At 41.2% G+C, this 21,111-nt stretch overlaps 1 protein-coding gene across 2 annotated transcripts in view; it reads left to right on the top strand.

The window, feature by feature from the left end:
• The window catches only part of PID1 (phosphotyrosine interaction domain containing 1), a 76,007-nt gene extending 55,123 nt beyond the window's left edge, over positions 1 to 20,884 (top strand). For both annotated transcript variants that reach the window (XM_030456163.1, XM_030456162.1), the window contains one exon: positions 19,118 to 20,884. In XM_030456163.1, the coding sequence (XP_030312023.1) occupies positions 19,118 to 19,594 (477 nt within the window). In that variant the 3' untranslated portion in view covers positions 19,595 to 20,884. The remainder of the gene's footprint in view (positions 1 to 19,117) is intronic.
• The last annotated feature ends 227 nt before the right edge of the window (positions 20,885 to 21,111 follow it).

Genomic DNA, 21,111 nt, shown 5'->3' with positions numbered 1-21,111 from the left:
ACTTGGAAAATACCCTAGTATTGGTCTTTCAATAATCCTCAGTTTTTAAGTTCTTACTCATATCTCTCCAGGGAAATCCCTGAGGAATCTCTTTCACAACAAGCCTAGTTGTGAAATTGTGTGGATTTTATTGATTTCCATAGGACAGAGCTCTGATTTCCCATTTTATGTACTGTATAAAACATCTTCACTTACCTGTGCTATCAGAGATGTTGGTCAGCAGTGAGATAACACATATTGTGGAAACAGAAACTTTGACCTAAAGTTTTGAGAGTAGGAGGCAACTGTATTAGTTGCTATGTTATAAAACAGCTCATACCCAAATGCTTGGGACTGCTGTGTGGTTTTTAGGGAATGTATCGAAGTGAAGATCTGGCCTTAATTCTTTGTTCAGTAATTACAGAATGGCTCATATTAAGCCAAGGTGAAATGTAATGATGAAAGAGTGATAAGAGCAATTTGTGACAGTTACAGAATTAGTATAACAGGTTGTCATGCATGAAATTAGTTAATTACTAATGGGCCTTCATTCTACGGTAACATCTGGTTTTGTTTTCTTTGCCTACAGTTCTTGGCTTTATCCCAAAAAAGAATGCACCTTCTCTGACATCCAGTTGCATTTTCCAACTGCCAACTCAGAGAGCAAGCTCATTTCAGACCTCTAGATTTCTGGTTGTGAATCTCAAGTAATTCAGCTGATTTCAAAGCAGTTATTTCATAGATATATACATATACATCTGGGGGAAAGATTCATCTGATCATTCCATGTAAAGGGATCTGTCCATCTCCCTGTATATTGTACAGTATTAGCTAATCTTGGCAATGGAAGTTTTATCTGTTAAATGCAGACTTAAGAAATGATGACCCCTGTAATTTTTTGTAGTTATCTTTCTCTCTGGCTTTCCCTCAGGCATCCAAGTGCTATCTCTCTAGAGGAGATCTCAGCAGCTTACAATAGAAATGGGAAAAGAGGCTCATGATATGAGTCATTACATAGCAATAATGAAAAAATATTATAAACTAGAGCTGTCTCAGAACAGGAACCACCTATTGTGAATTTTTAGGATTTTTGTTGGCTTTTGGTAAATGTTTGCTTCTCTCTAAATGGGAAGCTGAAAACCAGGCTGATGTGTGGGCACTGTGCACTTCCACAACTAGTAAAATCTTCATTCACAGAAGTGACTCAAACATCCCTATTCCATTCCTTCCTCATTTTTACTCAGCTTTCTTGCTTACAAAGATATCAGTTGCATTTGGGTGTGGAGGAAGGACTGCACTTGCATCTTGTTTGCAAGCTTCAGTTCCTAGAGGAAAAAAAACCCAACAACAACAAAAAACCCCAAACAAACCCAGGAAGTCCCCTGTAAGACCTGTCTGTTGCCGTGACTTATTTCTGCTGGTTGAGGAAGGCAGTGCTGAGGGCTGAATTGCATCTAGTCCTCATTTGAGGCTACTCAGAAGCATTAGAGATGCACGGCTGTGCCATGTTCTGGGAGAAAAAAATGCAAGTGGGTAGTTTTCCAAAGCTGAGCCCCTGATGTGGCAGATGCAGCACAGCTGAGTGTTGTGTGCAAGCTCTCTATCTAGCATGGCTGGAGCAGTAAACACTGCTTGCTGCACCTCAGCCCCTGGGATGTAAATATTTAAGGGGTCCTGTTGGAGAGTAAGCTCTTTGAAGAGTCTTCTGTTTATAATCATTCCCTAAAGCAAATGTTTCTTCCTACAAAAGTGTGTGGTAGGTTTTTGTGCATAAGCACTTTGCTGAAGTCATATGAAAATGTAAGAAGCTGTTGAGCTCAGCTTCCTGCAGCACAGCTTTCTGTCCCCATGGCACTGGGGGCTTGTCCATCATGGGGTGCATCTCCTTGCTCCTTGCAGAAATTTTTTGATTGTTATTAGGATACAGGGATTTAAAGGAATTTGAGATATACTGCTTTTGATATCCTTGAGGGCAAAACCAGATGATGGCTTTGTAGCTGATTCAGTGGAAATATTTGCATCTTTCAAGGCTCTGCTTGCAGCTTCACAGAAGGATAATGTGGTTTCAGAACATCATCACCGCTTCTAACCTCTGGTTTAAGAAAAGGATGCTACAAAGAACCTTCTGCATTCTGGAACTGCTTCTCATGGTTGCTCATAGGAGTTCTATTGGGAACAGTGAGCTCTCAGATTTCTTAAAAAAATCCTATGTTTTTTGTCTGATGACTTTACCTTGTTCTATTTTTTTGTTGGTTTTTTTGTTTGTTTTAAGAAGTACATTTGTGCTGCCACAGTGTAGGCTCAATTATAGTGACTTTCTTTTGTATCACTGTATCACTTTTGCATTCCCTCTTAGTTCTGGTTCCTTCCCTGTTTAAAATAGGCTTATGTGGAGAAACTGATTGTTTAGGTTAAAGTAAATAAATATAAGCTCCTTAGTGCTACAAGATCTAAAGTTACCTATGAGTCAGGATGGGTTACAGGTCCTTCTACTTGTCATAGCCTGGCTCTAGAGTTGCTTTTTTTGGCATGAAGTTTAAGAGATTCAGCTTTTAGAATTGGAGGTTTTCCAGTTCACTGAGGGTGTGGTGGCTGTCACCAGAATCCTATGACCAGAGTTTTTATGGGGAAGAAAAACATTTCTTATTGTGTCAGGCTTTCATATAAGCAACTGCAGAATGATTGTTTTCAAATCTAGTGGATGCCAAACTGAAGACTCTACGAGAGTTCTTCGTTGGGTTAAATCTCCAGTTGAGTGGTGATAGGTGAGCACTGCAACCACCGAGTGGCACTCCAGATCCAGCAATCAGAGAGGGGAAGGGTCCATTTCTGCCATCCCGTTGCAAGGACCTAAAACACAATTATGTGCAAGTGTGTAGAGAGCACTGAATCAAATTGAACTGCTGAAGGTTAAATTACTATCTTCAGAAATGTTTTTATAATATCTACCCTGACATTTCATTATTCCAGTACAATATAAATATCAAATTTGATTAGCTGTCAAGCAGCAATAAAAATAAACCAGCAACTTTCCATCTTTTTTTACTTCAGAAAAATCGGAGGAGGAATCATAACTAATAGCTGCTTGCCAAGGGTAGATTAAAGTTTGAAAATATCAATTCAAAATGATATTTGGTTGGGTTGCTAGAATACTTGTTTCCCAGAAGGTGCCATTATGAAGAGTGTTGGTGCTGGAGGCAGATGTTCAAGCTGCTGCATCCATTGGGGGATTGCTGTCTGGGCACTGCTCTTTTTTTCATCTGGCCTTAGTGTTGCTTCCAAGATTCATTTTGACACTTTAAGACTGCGTTGTGCTTATAGGAAAAAAACATCCTGGTAGCTTGCTCAAGATTTGTTTTTAATCAATCAAAATTTGAATAAAACATGACATTTAATTGACCTTCTTGGCAAAACCATTTGTGGGCAACTGAGTGTATCTGTATTTTTAAATTAAGATGATGTGGGCCAAGCAAACCTCTGATGTGAATCAAATTGAAGTTACCCTAAATGTGAATGTGGTCCTGTATGCTGTAACTTAGGCAAAGCAGCATTTAAAACATTATTCAGTGTCATAACAAATCATCCATCAGATTCTGTGGGTCTAGAATTGTTTATTACCATTTTTATCACCAGGAACAGTTTTTAGCTCATAATTACTATTCGGGCAATGTGACATCAATCTAATTCTCTCTTGTGATTAATCAGTAACTCTGATCTACTATTTTACACATTAACTGTGAAGGCAGCTCTTGGAAGAGGAATTCTAGCTATATTTCTGAATAGATTCACTGTATCAAGCTCCAGCTTCTAACGATGATTGGATATCTCTGTGGCAAAGAAAGAATTATCATTCCCTCTGCATGTCTGTGGCAGAGCACTGTTAAGTTTCCTGACTATTTTTGAAAAAGGGGAAAGTTGGTTCCATCCACTGCAGGTCCCTTCTTTGTTTCACCTTGTGTCTGGTGGTGATCACACAGCCCTGGGGGGGAGAAATGTTTGCAGCTTCTCTGACATCTGCAGGGCTGCAGGTTTGCACTGGGCACAGACATCATTCAGCTTTGTCTAATCAGTCTTTTAAATATCAAATTCCTGGGATGGAGGCTATATCAGAATAGAACTGAAATTTCAGAGTTTCACTATTCTTTCTTGCATATTTTTTGGTGTCTTTTTGTTTTACACTCTTTTTTTGAGGTTTTTTGTGGTTTTTTTTATTATTATTACAAACGATCTAGGGATTAGTATGCAATCTAGAAAGAACAAAATCTTGATATGCCTTCTGTCTTTTATTGAAGTGGCAAAGGCAGCCTTTATTTTATAGGCTGTTGCTTAATTGCAATAAAATGAAATATTATCAGGTGCAGTTATAATATTTTGTAAGGCATCTGTACTGCATTCTGAGCTGCATCCTTAATGACTGGTAATAGTAATAATTTTGGAAGTGTGATGTTTCTTTTCCATGGTCACAGAACTATAAAATTGGTTTAAGAACAGTGCAGCAGAAATTGTTTATCCTTTAAAGGCTTAAGATGGGAAGCTATTCTTCATTTTTATCTTAACAAATGAAGAAAACACTTTATATTCTTTTTAAGCAGTAGTAGACTGTCATGGGAAAATGTGTGACTAATTTCTCTTGAATGTCTGTTCTGGAACCTGGTTTCCAGTTTTGATTTGGGGGTTAAAAGAGGCATTCAGGAACCTAAGCCAAGAGTTTGGGAACCTTTAGTACTCCATCCCTGTAACCCAGTGAACTTCTCAATTATGGGTTTCCATTGGTAGTGTCTGATACAAGAAAAACAAATGTTTACATTTTAGCATATATTTGGTTTGGCATTTTGCATATACCTGTTCTGAAATGCTGATACTTTTGATCATTCTGGATTTGTTTTGTTGTGGTGTTTGGTTTTGGTTTGGTTTTTTTTTTTATTGCTATTCTCTTTTTGTTAACAAACAAACTGCTTGCTACGTGCTTCTTTGACAAAAAGGTGTTATAAATAATTCAGTGGGATTATTCTGTAGTACATATATACATCTATGATATCCTGTTAGAATATCTTAGTGTCACTTCATGAACGCAGATAGGAACCTGTCTGTGTGCACTGCTGAACAATTTGGGATCTTAGGAACTGGAGGCTGTGATGGGCATTAGGATATGAAAGATTCCTGCCATTTCTGGGAGTTGGGGAGTTCATCCCTGGAAGGGCTGCACTCCAGTTCATTTCTGCCTGTTGTGTGATCTTGCTGTCATGGGAGGGACTGCCTGGTTAAAGATGTGGGGATTTTTTAAGCACTCTTTTTGGTGCTTTTGTGAGAATGGACATTTTGTATCACTTTTAAATGCAAATAGGAATCTTACCTGGCTATTAACAAAACACAAAAACAGATTATAATCTGAGATCTATGTTGGTTGCCATAGCACTAGGTTTTTCAGATGGGGACTAACCTCTATTTCAGTTTTATCTCCATTTTGCTTGGTTGGTTGATTCATTTTCGGTGTGGTTTTTTTAGGGGGGGCTGTTGCTTGGTTTTAGGTTTTGGGGGTTTATTTGTCAGTTTTGTTTTGGGGTTTTTTATGAGTTTCTTGTAGAAGCAGAATGTTTTCTTGTCAGTAAGATTCCAGATTAGACTTTTGCATACATGGCTTGAACCTTAATGCTGTTTGTGGGTTTGCACTGTAAATTAAGAATCTTCTACTTGGCTGTGGCCTAGGAGATGAGATGTCATCTTGTTTGGTGAGGAGACAGTGGAGGAAAAGAGTGGAAGGCTAGAAATGTATGCTAGGGGACAAATATACTACTGTATGTGCTTTTACTGTAAATTTCTACATTTTTAGCATAAAGTAAATCTAAAGTAAACTCTGTTACCACAAATGCCGTTTTCTCTCTGTTCTGCTGTCATATGTAAGCTCATGCATAATTAAACATAAAATATATGTTATTTTTTATTTAAGAGTATCTAACCAAAATAATAACAGCTTTGGTAGGAAACCAGACTGTTAAGAGAGACCTAGCAAGGCTCTGATCCTGTGGGTGTAAGTACAGCTGTGTCTCATGCCAGCATTGCACCAGGCTCCCTAAGAACAGGAGTGCATTGGCTTTGCTTGCTCCAGCCTAGATGGGGAAAGCTACAGAATTAAAAAAGATAAGTAATTCCTCATTTGTTAATGCACACATTGCTCTTTCTTGCCAGACTTCAGTCTGTATTTCTGGTTACTGAGAGTGGTCAGCTTTTCTTGAAATGCTCGACACGTGTTCTGGCTGTGCTCTTTTGAAAACCTCTCTGCCAATATCTCAAAGCAAAGAGAGAGAGAGCACTGTAAACCCATGGGCTTTCTTGAAATGCCTTGAAATACTTGGTTTCTGCTGTTTAGGGAAGAGAAACCTTCCCCTGTGGGCAGTTTATTCCAGTCTTGGCCATTGTGTTGTCAGTTCAGACCCTGCTTCTTTGTTCTTCCTTTTCTGTCTGATACAGGAAAGTTCTGAAGAAAGTATTACACACTGTTTGGCCCCCTAGTTTGATATGATCAAGAACTATTAAGTTCTTATGAAGATCTACTTATTTTCCTAAATAATTTTAATAACTATGTGGAAAATTGTAAGGGCAGGATGATTATATATGTCTAAGTATTTATGTGTTGCAGAGCTGTGGAACACCTTGCTAATGGAAAGTGTTCAAGTAATTTTTAATATAGAAAGAAATCATCAGACTTCTGAGTTTTAGCAGATGTGTAGTGCAGCCATAGTTAGCAATATGTTAATTTTTGGATGGTGAGACTTCACTGAGCTTATTATGCTATGGAATTGCCTGTGCTTTTTAGGATGAGTATGTTTTGTTAGAGACAATGACATAGGCAGCCTGTAGCATTCTTTGCTTTAGGAAGCTTTGTTCTTTTGTCATGCTGAAAAACAACTTGAGAGAGTTACTGTCGGTTTACCCAGAACTGACCCCCCATCCCTAGGTGGGCCAGGCAGCAACTGGAGTAAAGTTGTCTGAGCTTCAGTGACAAAAGCACCTGGCAGGCTCTCTGCTCCCTGCAGCTTGGCTATGTAGTCCCAGCAACTGCCAAGCTGCACAGAAGACAAAAGATAGGAATTAGTTCAGCTGTTGTTGTATTTCTTTTACCCCATCTTCTCTTAAAGCAACATAGGCTGTGGAGAGAAGATAAATGACTGCAGGTTGAACATTTGCTGAATCGGTATTGATCCCACTGTTGTGTTTTGCTAAGGTATCTTTATATCTTTCTTACTATTCATACAAATACAGAAGTACTCTGCAAATATAAATTGGAGCAATTTTTAAAATCCAGATGGCAGTTTTGGCTGGCTGAGAACTGTGGGAATGTGGCCTTTTTGTAATGTTATCGATTCTTATCGATTCTTCATGCTTTGTTGCATGAAGACAATAAGTGTCAAGCAAAATAATGAAACATTTATTTGTTTCCATCATAAGTAGTTTATTTTTTCCTTTGAACCCTAAAATATGCACTGGCTTCTCTTTTATCAAACAGATCAACAGCAGGGCTATTCACTATAGATTTTCTCTTTGCAATGTCAACTTCGGGGCTAGTGGAAACTATGAAAATTAATATTCTCCCCTTTGTAAAAGTCATGACCCCTGAAATTCTAGAGAGGTGAACTGCAGATATGAAGGGAGCTCCTAGGAGTCTGCTGTACAACTGGTGTGAACAGTGATTGGGTCTGACCCGAACTGTGCTGAGGGCTGCTGTAATAGATGATCTAAGTTGCATCACTCATAAGTAGAGCTGTCCTCAGAGAAAAGGACCTTTACCATCCTCCCATTTTGATCTCCATACAGTTTTTCATTTCCAGACTTTGCAGTCCTTCACTTCCAGACTCTCCAAACTAAGGCTTGGTCTTTCCTTTCATCATGGCTAATGGAATACAAAAGCATCCATGTCAGTTTTTGTTCCAGGTGGTTAAGGACTGTACTTTCTGGCTGCTTACTGCCCTAGAGCTGAAGAACATGCTAAGAAAATAAACTGGAAACACTTGAGCTTTATTTGGTGATGCTGTGGTTAAATTAGCCAGAAAAGAAAGGAGACTCCCTCTGTGTCATTGTAAAAGATCTCTCGCTCCCTGGAGCAATTCCTAGGAAATGAACCTCTCTGTAGCCCAGGTATCCTGCAGGAATACCCACTGGGTGCTCACAAGGGGGTTAAGGATTGCTTACAGATTTTTATGTACTAGTTGGAAAGATAATATCCAGGTAGAAAGTGACTGCATGAGAGGCACAGGCAATCACTAAATCTATTGTGAAACAGGACCTTGGAGGCACTGTGAACCTGCTATATAGGATATATATCCTATCCTATATAGAATATATTTGCTTTTTTAAAATCTTTTGTTTAGTATGCTAACATGCTGTTGCATTGGTGAGTGGGAAATTTCTGGTTCAATTGTGATATAGTGTCATAAACCTTAGAGCAGTGCCAACATATTCTTTCTGTCTGTGCAAAGCCTGAGTTGCCATGGCCCTGATTCAGAATTTGATAACACAATCATAATTGGCAAATCAGACTTATTTACTTATTTAGGGGCTCAGTTAGCAATAACAAGTGTTATTTAACAATATTTTCTTTTTAATAATTAGTGCTTTGTGTTAAGTAAATATATGCAAGGTCAGTTTTTAATTTCTGAAAAGAGCTGCATCCCTGTGTAGGCACTGTGTATCTCCTTCAGCCTTTGGAAATTACTTTTTTCTGGAGATGCTTAAACTTTTGAGAGCTGGAGAAATCTCAAGTGTTTTGTGAAGTCATAGAACTCATTTCACATAGTGATGCATGAAGCAGTTGTAAAACTGATGACTGAGTACCTTAAGAGGAGACTTTGCAGATGTGTGTATAGTTACATTGATATGGGGGGTGATATTTCTGTGCTCCCCTGTTTTCATCAGGGAATGGTTTTCATTTGCAGTGTGTGGAAGATAGCAGAAGGAGTAATGCTGCTATTTTGGGGAGTCTCTTGTGTCTGTGGTTTCTTTAATGATTTTATTTTTTTTTTAATGTTACTGGTGTTATGGCACTCAGGGGAAGGGAGAACTCAAATGGTTTGGCTGTCATTATTTTTCTTCTGTTCTTCCTGCTATGTAGACCTGACGTTTCTCATGAAATACAAACCAAATCTGTAGTCATCCTCGGTGGTCCCTGAAGCTGGCTCCCTTCCCTTTCCTTTAATTTCAGGTGTTGTCAAGTTGTGCCAGGAAACAAGTGCAGTTGAGATATTTGGTCTCTAGAACTGAATGTCTTAGTAACACAGGCTTTGTACAGTTTTATTACTTGGCATCTTGTTTTAAAAGGAAGAACTAAAGGGGAAATACAAAGATCTCGTGGAGAATGCGCAAGAAAGGGAACCTTAAGGACAGATCTCTTTGCCTGAAAGATATTGAAAAATGTGCACTCTGCTTGGCTTTCTGGGAGTACTGAAGCGTCCGAAGTCTTGGAGAGTATATAAAATGCACACATCTTGGTGGAAATGGTACCTCAAGTAATGGTTATGTAGCCATTCCTGTACTTGCTATTTGTGTGCTCCATTAAGTACAACCGAAGAAGTTCTGGTAGGACTGGTACCAAAGGGACCTTTCTGTGGGTTAGAAAGGAAAGGGAACAAAGTAAAAGTAAACAGCTTTGCTCCCCCCTCTTCATAAGGGCTCCTTCCCTTTGCTATGAAACAACAGCTGTGAGAAGCCCAGGACCAAAAAACTTTCTGAAACATGGTGAGTTGCTTTATCAGATCTTCATGCTTGGGTTCAATCTCATATAAATGAAGAATGCTTAGGGTAAAAAGTGTGTGTGTTGGTTTTCTTCTCATTTCCCTGGCTACTTCCACTTCTCCCCTTGCATCGAAATATTCCTGAAGGACAATGGGAAATGTACTGGCTTATCCAAAAATTAATTTCAAGCCAGGGCACAGAGAAAGAAGGTAATGTGAAGCAATGAAGGAGACAAAGGAGCAAACTGATCGAAATATTTGGGAACAAAAGTAACCATCAGCTTGTACAGTAGGGCGTCCAACAGCCCTTCTGAGGTTGTGTATGATAAATGTACCTGTTAATTCTGATATGCCTCACACTACAACATTTAAAAATCACTGCTAGAGTTAAATTGATTTCTTGAGTTTTAAAGTGTGGCATAAAGCTTACTTGCACCAGGACCCAACTGTCCCTGACTGCAAGCTAACTGCACTTTGCCAGTTCCACTTGGTTTCATTTCAGACTCATCCTCTGAAGCCAAACCACAAAAAGAGCTTCCTGTCCACTGGAAAATGAAATGCAAGAGGCAATCCTTTTGTTGCTAACGGGAGGTTGCAGGCAGCAGAGCTGGATCTTTATGAGGTTGTGTTTGGGCTTGGTTAACCATTCTGCCAATTAGGCAGAGACCCCTGGTCACTGGATATAAGTTAGATACTCTTAATTCTAACCAAGGATTCTAACTGAGGATGGTAGGAAAGTTTTTAAAGAAGCTCATTGAGCAGCAGCCCCATGTAATGGAAGGTGAAAAGCTTGGGATGTTGCATTTCTTAGGGCTGTTTCCAAAGGAGAGCTCTGCTTGCTGCCTTATTTACCTTGCACTGGCAATTTGGTCTGTGGAGACAGTGGGCTGCTTCTTGTTTGCTTTTGTTCTTTTCAGAGGCTGCAAACTGAGCCATCAAGGGTAAATACCTTTCTTTTGCATTATATGTATTTGCTAAATCTAAAACTTGCCAAACATCAGTGTTTTTTCCTGCTTCTTCCCTGGGCATTGTGGGTTGGTGTTGGTGACGGGGCTGGACATGCAGGGTGAGGAGGGCTTTGCTCCTCTGGGTGCTCTGCTCCTCTCCTTAAGTGCCATCAATAAGAGGCCTCTCAGAGCTCTGCTCTGGGAGGACTGGGGTTTTATTTGGCTAGGAAGAGGGACTCTGGGATGTCTGTGTGCTCTTGGGTGTCTTGCTCAGAGCAGGGACTGGATCTTAAAGATATGTCCTGCACTTGGTGCCCACCTACAGTCCTTGGAGCATTTGTCCTACTCAGTGTCTGAAGAATGAGAGGTCCTTAGTGGGTGAGTTCAGTCCTTTGTCAGAAAAGCCCCATGGCTGAGATGCTGTCCTGGCAGATATTGGACTGGACACTGAGACACTCACCCTGGAGCACCATAACTCCTCAGTTCTCTCTGCTGCCTTGTTAAAGAGCTTTCCTAGGCTAGCCTAGAAGCAGTAGTGAAATTTATAATGTGTTTTCCTTGCTACTGGAAATGAGCAGTTTTCAACAAAAGGCATTTTCACAGTGCCCTAGCTCTTCCTTCTCTTTCAGTTGACCTTAAAGCTACCTGAAGGCACAGAGGCTGTAAAACCCATTAGAATAGTGAGGTTAAAAATAATGACCTCTTATGTCCTTTAAAGGGATTTAATTGGAGGGTTGAGTTATGTCCAAAGTGACTGCCTCACACTATCACTTTACAACTTACTTGTGGGTGAACCCTTCATGGGACTGAGCTAAGGCAGGATCTGCTGCATGGTCACAGCTGAGAAATGTGTTGGGAAATAAAGGCATCTGTGAAGTGAGGTTGTGAGTGTGGCTGTGGGGGCAGATGGATGGATGGACAGAGGGAGGGAGACAGGAAAGGAGCAGCTGCTGTTCAGTGGTTGTTTTTCCAAGGGAGTTATGAAGATGTAAAGAATTGAATCATAGAATCATAGAATCATAGAATTAGCCGGGTTGGAAGGGACCTCAGAGATCATCTAGTCCAACCCTTGACCCATCGGAGCAGTTGCTAGACCATGGCACTGAGTGCCACATCCAGTCTTTTTTTAAATGTCTCCAGGGACGGAGAATCTACCACCTCACCAGGCAGTCCATTCCATAGCCTGATCACCCGCTCCGTGAAGAAATTCTTTCTAATATCTAACCTAAACCTCCCCTGGCACAACTTAAGACTGTGTCCTCTTGTCTTGTTGATGGTCGTCTGTGAAAAGAGTCCAGTTCCCACCTCGCTACAGCCTCCTTTCAGGTAGTTGTAGAGAGCGATGAGGTCTCCCCTGAGCCTCCTCTTCTTCAGGCTGAACAGCCCCAGCTCTCTCAGCCTCTCCTCATAGGGCCTGTGCTCGAGTCCCTTCACCAGCCTGGTTGCCCTCCTTTGGACCTGTTCCAGGACCTCTACATCCTTCTTAAACTGAGGGGCCCAGAACTGGACACAGTACTCGAGGTGTGGCCTAACCAGTGCTGAGTACAGGGGAAGAATCACCTCCCTGGACCTGCTGGTGACGCTGTTTTTGATACAGGCCAGGATGCCATTGGCCTTCTTGGCCACCTGGGCACACTGCTGGCTCATGTTCAGTTTCTTGTCGATGCAGACTCCCAGGTCCCTTTCTGCCTGTCTGCTCTCCAGCCACTCTGTCCCCAGCCTGTAGCGCTGCATGGGGTTGTTGTGGCCAAAGTGCAGGACCCGGCACTTGGCCTTGTTGAACCTCATCCCGTTGGAATCGGCCCAGCTCTCTAGTCTGTCCAGGTCCCTCTGCAGAGCCCTCCTGCCTTCGAGTTGGTCCACACTTCCTCCCAGCTTGGTGTCATCTGCGAATTTGCTGATGATGGACTCAATCCCCTCATCTAAATCATCAATGAAGATATTAAACAGAACTGGGCCCAATACTGATCCCTGGGGGACACCACTAGTGACCGGCCGCCAACTGGATGCAGCCCCGTTCACCACCACTCTCTGGGCCCGGCCCTCCAGCCAGTTCCTAACCCAGTACAGGGTGCTCCTGTCCAAGCTGTGGGCTGACGTGGTGGGATTTTAGCATTGTTTAAAGGCTTAGGTCCACCCTTGTTCTCACTAAAGGAATCAGATGCTGGCTGTTGCCTTAACTGGTGAAGAGGTGCTGACACTTCCAGCTTTTTCTGGAGCTACTCTTTGATTCTTTGGAATGAATAAGACATCTTTTTCTCCCCTTCCTCCTAAACTGGAGGGCAGCTGTCAGAGTCAATGGGTATTTTCCATTAGATGGTTGGTTGTCCAGCTCAGACTGTTCTCCCTCTGAATTTTGTCTCCAAAATAAAACAGTTCTTCACATATTTCTGCAAGCCACATTATTGCATTTACTGGGTGTTTCTATGTCCTGAAGGAGCCCTATGGTTCCCACAAAGATCCTTGTGTTTGTGCTGCAAAAGGCTGGATGGTGGGCAGTGTGGGTGAGGAAGCAGGGACAGGCAGAGGGAAACTTTACAGCCTTAACTGAGTTAGTTTGTTGGGTCTTACTTAAGCAAGCATTGCTTGAGTGCAGTTCATGGTATTTGCTCAGTCATCCAGTGGAATGTCTGGGATATTTTTGTTTTTCCTCCAGAGCCAAAAAGGATTTTTTTGGCTCTAAATCCTGAAGCCTCCAGCCTGAGGCAGTCACGGCTCCTGAGGGCGAGGAGAGCTGAGCTGCTGTGGTGAGAGGGGCACCCTGGCCAGCAGCGAGTGTGCCAGGGCCTGGCTGTGTTAATTAAAAGTGTTGTAAATTGCTCTACAGCTAAATTGCTTTTCCTGAAACATGTGCCGTGATTGACTAAGCTGCCAGGCAGCTTGTTTTAGGCCTGTCCCACTTGTATCCCAACTCCCATGTGGATAACCTTCCCCCCCTAGTTTCAGTGCTCAGAGCTGTGACACTCCAGTGTACCCTGACCCTCCCCAGCCACCCCCAGTGGGTGCACAGGGGGGCTTCTGCACCCCAGCATTGCAGTGGAACTCTCTGATGTCTCCCTTGTCTCCCTGCCAGCTCTCCAAATGCTCCACTGCATCCCCCAGCTCTGAGGGTCTGGCAGCTGTTCTGCGGGGTCCATCCAGGCTGCCCAGGTCTCCTCTTGGAGAGTCTTGCCAAAGCTTTGTGACAAGGAAATGGAGGTCCAGACTTGAGGCTAAAAGAATGTTTGTTTTAAAAAACAGATGGACAAGAGACAGTTGTCTGTTACTAAACTTTGCATAGGATTCAAGATCCTGTAGGGCATCCATCCTCTGGTGACTGCAAATATGCAGAGCAAAAACCTTCTGGTTCAAGTTCAGTGTTCTGTTCGTTTTAATTTTTTCATTTTCTTTGATAATTTTTTTGACAAGGGCTCTCATTATCTGGTGTGGAAGAAATACTTAATGTTAAAGAAATAGTAGTTAATTTTCCATATGGTCCTTTGATCATGGTCTTCAATAGTGACCAAGCCCAGAGGCCAACATGCAAATGTGTTCTTGTGCCAGGAGAGCATCTGCTGTTGTGTAATGGAATAATTATGGATCTTTACAACTTGGATCTGCTTTCTTGGAGCAATTATAGGCTATAAACCAGGGATGGAGAACAGAGGGAGAAAAAGAATTGGATCATGTAACTTTAGGTGCCAAACAGAGGCTCATGAGTTTGGAGCAGCATGGACTTCATGGTCCATAGAGGACTCAGATTGACACATGCAGAAGCTAAGCTGTTCTTTTGTCACCTCTGAGTTGCAAGTAAACAATGTAAGGTCAATGATAATGAAAATAATTGAGTATAGAGAATAAACCCCTTCTATTACTTATGACAAGTCATGCTGTGCTACATAGAAGTGAAAATATCTATGGCAGCTGCTATATTGGTCTTCTAAAGTTGATCAGTGATTGAGCCTAGATTTTTAAAAGGTAGTTGGACCAGGCATTGTTGGACCGAAGGGGCTGGAATCAACAATGTCAGAAATACTCAGATGTTTTTGTAGTGTGCAGAACAGTGCCTGAAAGGTGACAGCAATTAATCTTCGTGTCCTTTGACATGAAACACCTCTACATGTCAGGTGGCTGTTGCTGTGTTTTGGAAAGGCAAAGGCACAATGTTTTTCTGTTGAGGACAGTTTTGTCAGATAGTGACATGGGTGTTGGTGGGTCTCTAGGGTGAAATAAGGTGCTCCTTAGAGCCTCTTTGCTTTTGCTAAAGGTTGAATGTTTGCAGCAGAGAAGTGCTGAAAATTCAAGTGTATTTTATTTCATGCTGAGTGACAGTGGTTTCCCAGGTAGCAAAGATTCAGATGGAAAATACCATTTTGTTACAGAAAGGCTGGAAAGAATGTGAATGTTTTTTAACATGTGCAAGAAGTTGTTGCAAGTTTTCCTGAAATCTGAGGGAAAGATAGGAAACACAAACCAAATGACTGAAAGTTCCATAAAGAAATATATTCCTGTCCCTAGCAGATATGATATGTAATGCCTTTATTGCTTAAGGTTAAGACAGTGGCACTGGCTGGCTTTTCCGTTTCTTTGCTCACTCAAAATATGGTGTCCAAAACAAGTAAGGACTGCAACTACTTGTTAGTAATTTACACTTTACAACCAGCCTGTGGCTATCCTGCCTTGCAGTGAGGCTGAGGGGAGAGAACAAGGCTACTGGCCTTGGTGTGTGTAGGATGACACTTGCTATAGGATATGCCATGTAATAATACATAAATCATTTTCCTGGACCGAGGTTTGCTGCCAGGTGACCTCTGTCCAGGGTTTCTGAGGAAGGAATATTTTTTTATACTTCCTGCTGCCTTCACATTGGTAAGACAGCACTGAATTTAGTGGAAAAGCCAACCAGAGGGAATTTTTGACTCAAAATAATTTTCTTCTTCATCTGATAATGGCAGGAATAATCTGTTTGATCTTTGAGTAGAAAACTTGGAAATCAGAAAGGAAGATGGTTGTACTGGAATAGCTTTAATGGTGTGTGTGGTCTATGTCTTTTCTGGGAGCTTAAATAAAGATGATTGTGCTTTGAGATGTGATGAGGTAGGAGCCAAAATACAGGGAGCATTGCTTGTAGAATAACTTTGTAACTGAGAGCTCAGGGAGAAGTGCCCTGTAAATACATCTTTTGACAGTTTTAGTTCATGCTGGTACCATCCCTGGAATTAGGCAAATGTTAATATCTAAGTTACTACATTGGCAAGCTCCAGATGGATTAATATGTAATTGATAACATGTAGATGATACTTCATCAGACTGAAAACTTTGTTCTGAAATGGATGCTGCCTCTTTTGTGTCAAATATTCAAGGTGTCTTTTCAGCCCCTGTATTCCTGTTCTGTATTTAGCAGGGGACTATAAAGTGATGAAATGTTAGACATCTGTCTTCACTAACAGCTTCAATAATGGTACTGCTGTGAAATGCTCGTATCTTAACTAGGAAAAAAAGATTATAATTTGTTTAAAAAAAAATAAAAAACAACATTAGTAGATGTGGATGTTTCTCCATAAGATAGGAGAGACTCTAAACCAGAGGCTTTGTTTATTCTCTCCTGTGAGCTCCTTCTTGTAAGGAGGAGTAATGTCTGAGCACCTTATAAATATTTATGAACATGTCCTCAAAGGAAAATTAAATTTATATAATGGAGATGCAAAGTGGTGTTAAAGGAAGCAACTTTCCAATGGTTCCTACACAGTTACACCGTGACAGAACTAGGACAGTAAATCAGAGCATTTTGTCCCATTTTGGTAAACAAGATGTCATCCCATCCTTATTATTACTTTTGCCTTGGCTGTTTTCAGAGTAGTTCACTGCTTTCCTTCAGAAAATATGAATACTTAATTGGTAAGGAAACACATTATTTGGTTGTGACTTCACACTTAGGCAGCCCACGCATGGACTGATGGCCAACAGGGAGGTGCAGTTAGCAGTGGGGAAGGGACACAGAGAACATTAAACTGCATTTACACTTCTGTGTGACAACCCACTCTGCTCTTTCTCCTCAGCTGTCAGAGGTGGCCTGAGCATCACTTGGGACCTTTCTGTGCTGAGAAGCTGATGCTCTGTGTGCTGGGGGTGAATTCACAGCTCAGCATCAATAACTCCCTTGGAATCTTCTGAAGGGGGATGCAACTGCCTCTGCTTCTCTTTCCCATTCCTGAGGCTGTTCTGGCAGGGCAGCTCAGGTACCATCAACAGCTTCCTCTTGCAGAAAAACCTGTAATGAAATGTTTCCTTCACTGACTGTGGTGCAGGAACAAGAGGTACTTATTTCTGTGTGCCCCAAGTGATACTGGTCTGCTCCAAACAGCCTCTGGAGGGACCAAATGTTGCGGTGGTGGCAGCATCTCTCCTGCAGCCAGGGATTCTAAACTGTATTTGGACAGTAACACAGTGCATGAGCAGGGGCCTAATTGTCTGTTCCTCAGGGTTTAAAGGCTTTCTGCAAATCTCTCTGAAGTCAGTAAAAGACTTCTGTTAGTGCAACAGGCTTTGAATCTGGCCCCAAAAGCTCAGTTAATTTACAGCGTGTGTGTGTGTCAGTTTTTTGTTAGCTGGCTTGTGAATATCAAGTGGCACTGAAAGAAACTTCTGTGAATACATTGAATGTGCAGCTTTACACACTGATTTTGATCATTTCAAAGCAATAACTGTGGATATATGTTGAAATACCCCCCAGTATGTTGCAAGCACATCGCTCTTTGGTCTTGTACATGCTGTTTGTATGTGTTTAGTTGGCACTATGAGCTCTGAGGTTTTCTTTTAAGTTATTCTGCTGTACTTCAGGGAACTCAACTCTCATCAGTAATAAAATAAAACACTGTAGGTCTTGCATTAACTGTTCTTGCTCTTGTGTTCCCCACTGTTTCAAAAAAATATAAAGCTTTATAAGATTTAACATATTCCCCATGCAAAACATGAATATTTATAGGCAAAGAATAAGACTTCCCATTTTGAAATGTCACTGCTATGAAATTGCTTTTTTGGCAGGCATGATTAAGCCACACAGGCTTCCAATAATGTTTTGTAAGCTTTTTTCTTAATTACAGCTTAATTTAGGTCTCTGAGTTTACAAAACCTATGAAGCTTGCAGCAAAATATTTTTCTTGTGGAAAATTTTGTTTGCATGGAATACAAATCCTGAATTCCTTGTGGGTATGGCTTTTAATGTGTTTAAATGTGGAAAGACCATATTTTTTCTTTGCATTTCTGAAAACATACAAATTTAAAAAGCTGATACCTTCAGCTTAATACAGAATACCAAAGAAATTAATTTGGAAAGCACTTGTGATTACTTTTTTTTTTTTTTTTTCCCAAATGCTTTGAATAAAATGCACATAAGGTTACAAGACATAAAGCAAGAGGCACAAGATTCTGACTCAGGCAGTTATTACCATAAGAGACAAATTAGAAGCAATTTTGCTTCCATATAGTTGTTCCAACAACAACAATAAATAGAATAATCCTCATAATTGTATTTATGCCGTGTTGATCTGTCTTTTCTTGAGAAAATCTCTTATCCCAGAAAAAATAATCTTCCATTCAGCTGTAAGTGGAAGAAAAATCCTGCACAGATTTAGGGCAATGTTTCGGCACAGGCTTAATACAGAATTTTTATATGGACCTCACAGTGAATTTGATTCTTGGTGGACAAAATACAGTAAGGGTACTAAAATCACCATTCCTGTGTAGATGTGATAACAGGATATTTACTCAAAAGAGACAGAAAATCACAGAGATGACATGATTAAAATAAGGTAGATTTATTACCAGATTTTTTTTAATTGTGTGTTTTCCTAAATTGATGTAATAAATGTCTCAGTCCTGCTCAAAGATAGATTTGTGAACAGCTTTGAGCTATTTCTGGTTTAATACTTAAGCAGAATCAGCAAAAGTGGTGGAAAACCAGGATCATTTTGGAAAAAACATTCAAACAATTTAAAATCCTCTGCTGTGATCATGCTGACCCCCTACAGCCTTGCATTATCAAACTGAGAATGTCTCAGTCTCCCTAGTATTAATGTTTTTGAAATATGTTATAAATAAATCATCTGAATAAAAGAAAAAAAAATGGTTAGCATCATAGTTACTTGGTGGCTGCTTCACTGGGTGCTCATGCAAACAAGCTTAGAGGTACAGTCTTAGGCTTGAAGCTGAGCTTTCCAGGGAGCTGAAGAGAGTGAAATCCCTTGAAACTTGGAGAGTGAACATTTTTTAGCATCTGGGTTTGAATGGTGAAGTCAGCATCTGAAAAATCAAATCTCTGGAAAGCAGTGTGAAAACTTTCACTGAAGATGATGGGGAAATTGGAGAGTTTGTGGGAGGAAGCGGTGTGTGCTTCTGTTTTCCAGGTAAAGGAAAGTTCCTTGGGACGGCAGGAAGCAATACCAGGGGTCTGCTGTCTGTTTCACCTATCTTTGCTCTTCTTTGCAGGTTACATATTTGGGTAAGGTCTCCACAACAGGGATGCAATTTTTGTCAGGCTGCACAGAGAAACCAGTCATTGAATTATGGAAGAAGCACACGCTCGCCAGGGAGGATATTTACCCAGCTAACGCCCTCCTGGAAATTCGCCCTTTCCAAGTCTGGCTGCACCACCTGGACCTCAAAGGTGAGGCAACAGTCCACATGGATACCTTTCAGGTAGCACGTATAGCCTACTGCACTGCTGACCACAACGTCAGCCCAAACATCTTTGCTTGGGTCTACCGGGAGATCAACGATGACTTGTCCTACCAGATGGACTGCCATGCTGTAGAGTGTGAGAGCAAGCTAGAGGCCAAGAAGCTGGCCCATGCCATGATGGAGGCCTTTAAGAAAACTTTTCACAGCATGAAAAGTGATGGCCGGATCCACAGGAACAGCTCGTCAGAGGAAGTGTCTCATGAATTTGAATCTGATGATGGCTGACTGAACTCATTCACGGTTCAGCAAAGGCAGAAATGGCCTAGGGAATGAGAGCTGATTGATGAATAAGCAACAATTGAAACTAGGGAATGAAAGGACTGCCAAACGCTTGCCTGACCAGCTTTTTCAATCAAAAGAGCAATTCGGTACCTACAGATACGCATCGTCCAAGTGATTACCTTACATTGAAATCTGCTGCTGTTGTAAAAGTGAGGAAAAAAGCTCCCTCCCCATCTCTCTCTCCCACTCGTCACTGTCCCTTTCTCATCTCTGTAGTTCAGGTGCATAGCATGAAGTAGAGTCATTCCTGTTTGTCTTAAAAGACTGGTCAGGCAAATTTATTAGTTTCTCCTCTGGCATTCTTAGCTGGGAGCTGATGCTGTTGCAAAAGAGCAAGTAGACCTGGAAAGTTTTATGGTTCCTGAAGAATCTTTCTCCGTGATGCATCACAACAGTCCTTTGACCGAACATAGGCTAAGAGAGCCATACGTAGCCTTTAGACTAATGGCCTGGCATTCTGCAGTTAATTCACATTTCACAGATAAAAAATGAAAGAAGACGCTTGTATGTACACATTATATCATATGCTATCCTTTATTTTATTCATTGTACCTGTTTTCTTAATATACCTGCTGCCATGTCTTTCACCCAACACCAGTAGTTGCAGTTTCAGACTGTATACTGCAGGATACCAAAAAGAGGAGGGCAGAAATATTCTACAGTGGCTAGAGGTACAGCAAGCCAGCGCCACTGTCTGCGTTTTCCAACCTCGGTGTGCTCCGCAGGAGGGAGGTTTCCTGGTAAGAGCTGAAGGACACTTGGGTGTGTCAGCCTTTGAACTACGACTTCTCATCAACCTCAGGTCTGAAGTGATGTGAGTGTGGTGGCCTCAGCTCCGTGGTACCAGTCTGGCATTGCTGGTCAAGTGACCCTGGTAGGATGGAGCTCGTGGTGCCTCGTCGTGCAGCCAGGGCTGCGTTGCTGTAAAGATCAAAGGAAGCAATCCCTTAGGAGTCAGGTTTGAACATCTGTTCTGGTTGGGAAGCTCATGTTAAAATTCCCGTATCTTTCCTTGTTCACAAATATACAGTCATGGCTTTCTTAAAAGCAGATGTTTAATAAAACTCAGATAAAAGGAACAACTTGTTTCACTTGACGTTTTTTAAGGCTAAGAGCAGATCAGTAGTTTGCAAACAATGCTGCTCCTTTACCATAATTACGAACAAAGTTGTATAATGTTAGGGGCACTAGGGCACCTTACAGAAGCCTTAAAATAAAGCTAATCAAAGCAGATAGCTCTGTGTCTGTGTTTTGTGGGTCTATGTGTTTGTATGTGAGAGTGTATGTGTGAGTCCAGTGTTAAAGCATGTAGACTGTGCATGGAGATATATTGAGGAGGGCCCACACCTTTTTAAAATATGCTTGTTGCTTTATGATGTATGTAAACTATTCTTCAGCATAAATGCATTCCTACCTTAATAAAAAAATGTTTTGGGTTAAAGCTTGTGAGTTTTAAGCTC

The sequence above is a fragment of the Calypte anna genome, chromosome 9, assembly GCF_003957555.1.
Source record: "Calypte anna isolate BGI_N300 chromosome 9, bCalAnn1_v1.p, whole genome shotgun sequence".
In the NCBI taxonomy this organism is placed as follows: domain Eukaryota; kingdom Metazoa; phylum Chordata; class Aves; order Apodiformes; family Trochilidae; genus Calypte; species Calypte anna.
The sequence above is the reverse complement of the archived record's forward strand: the minus strand, read 5'-3'. Positions and strand labels throughout refer to the sequence as shown.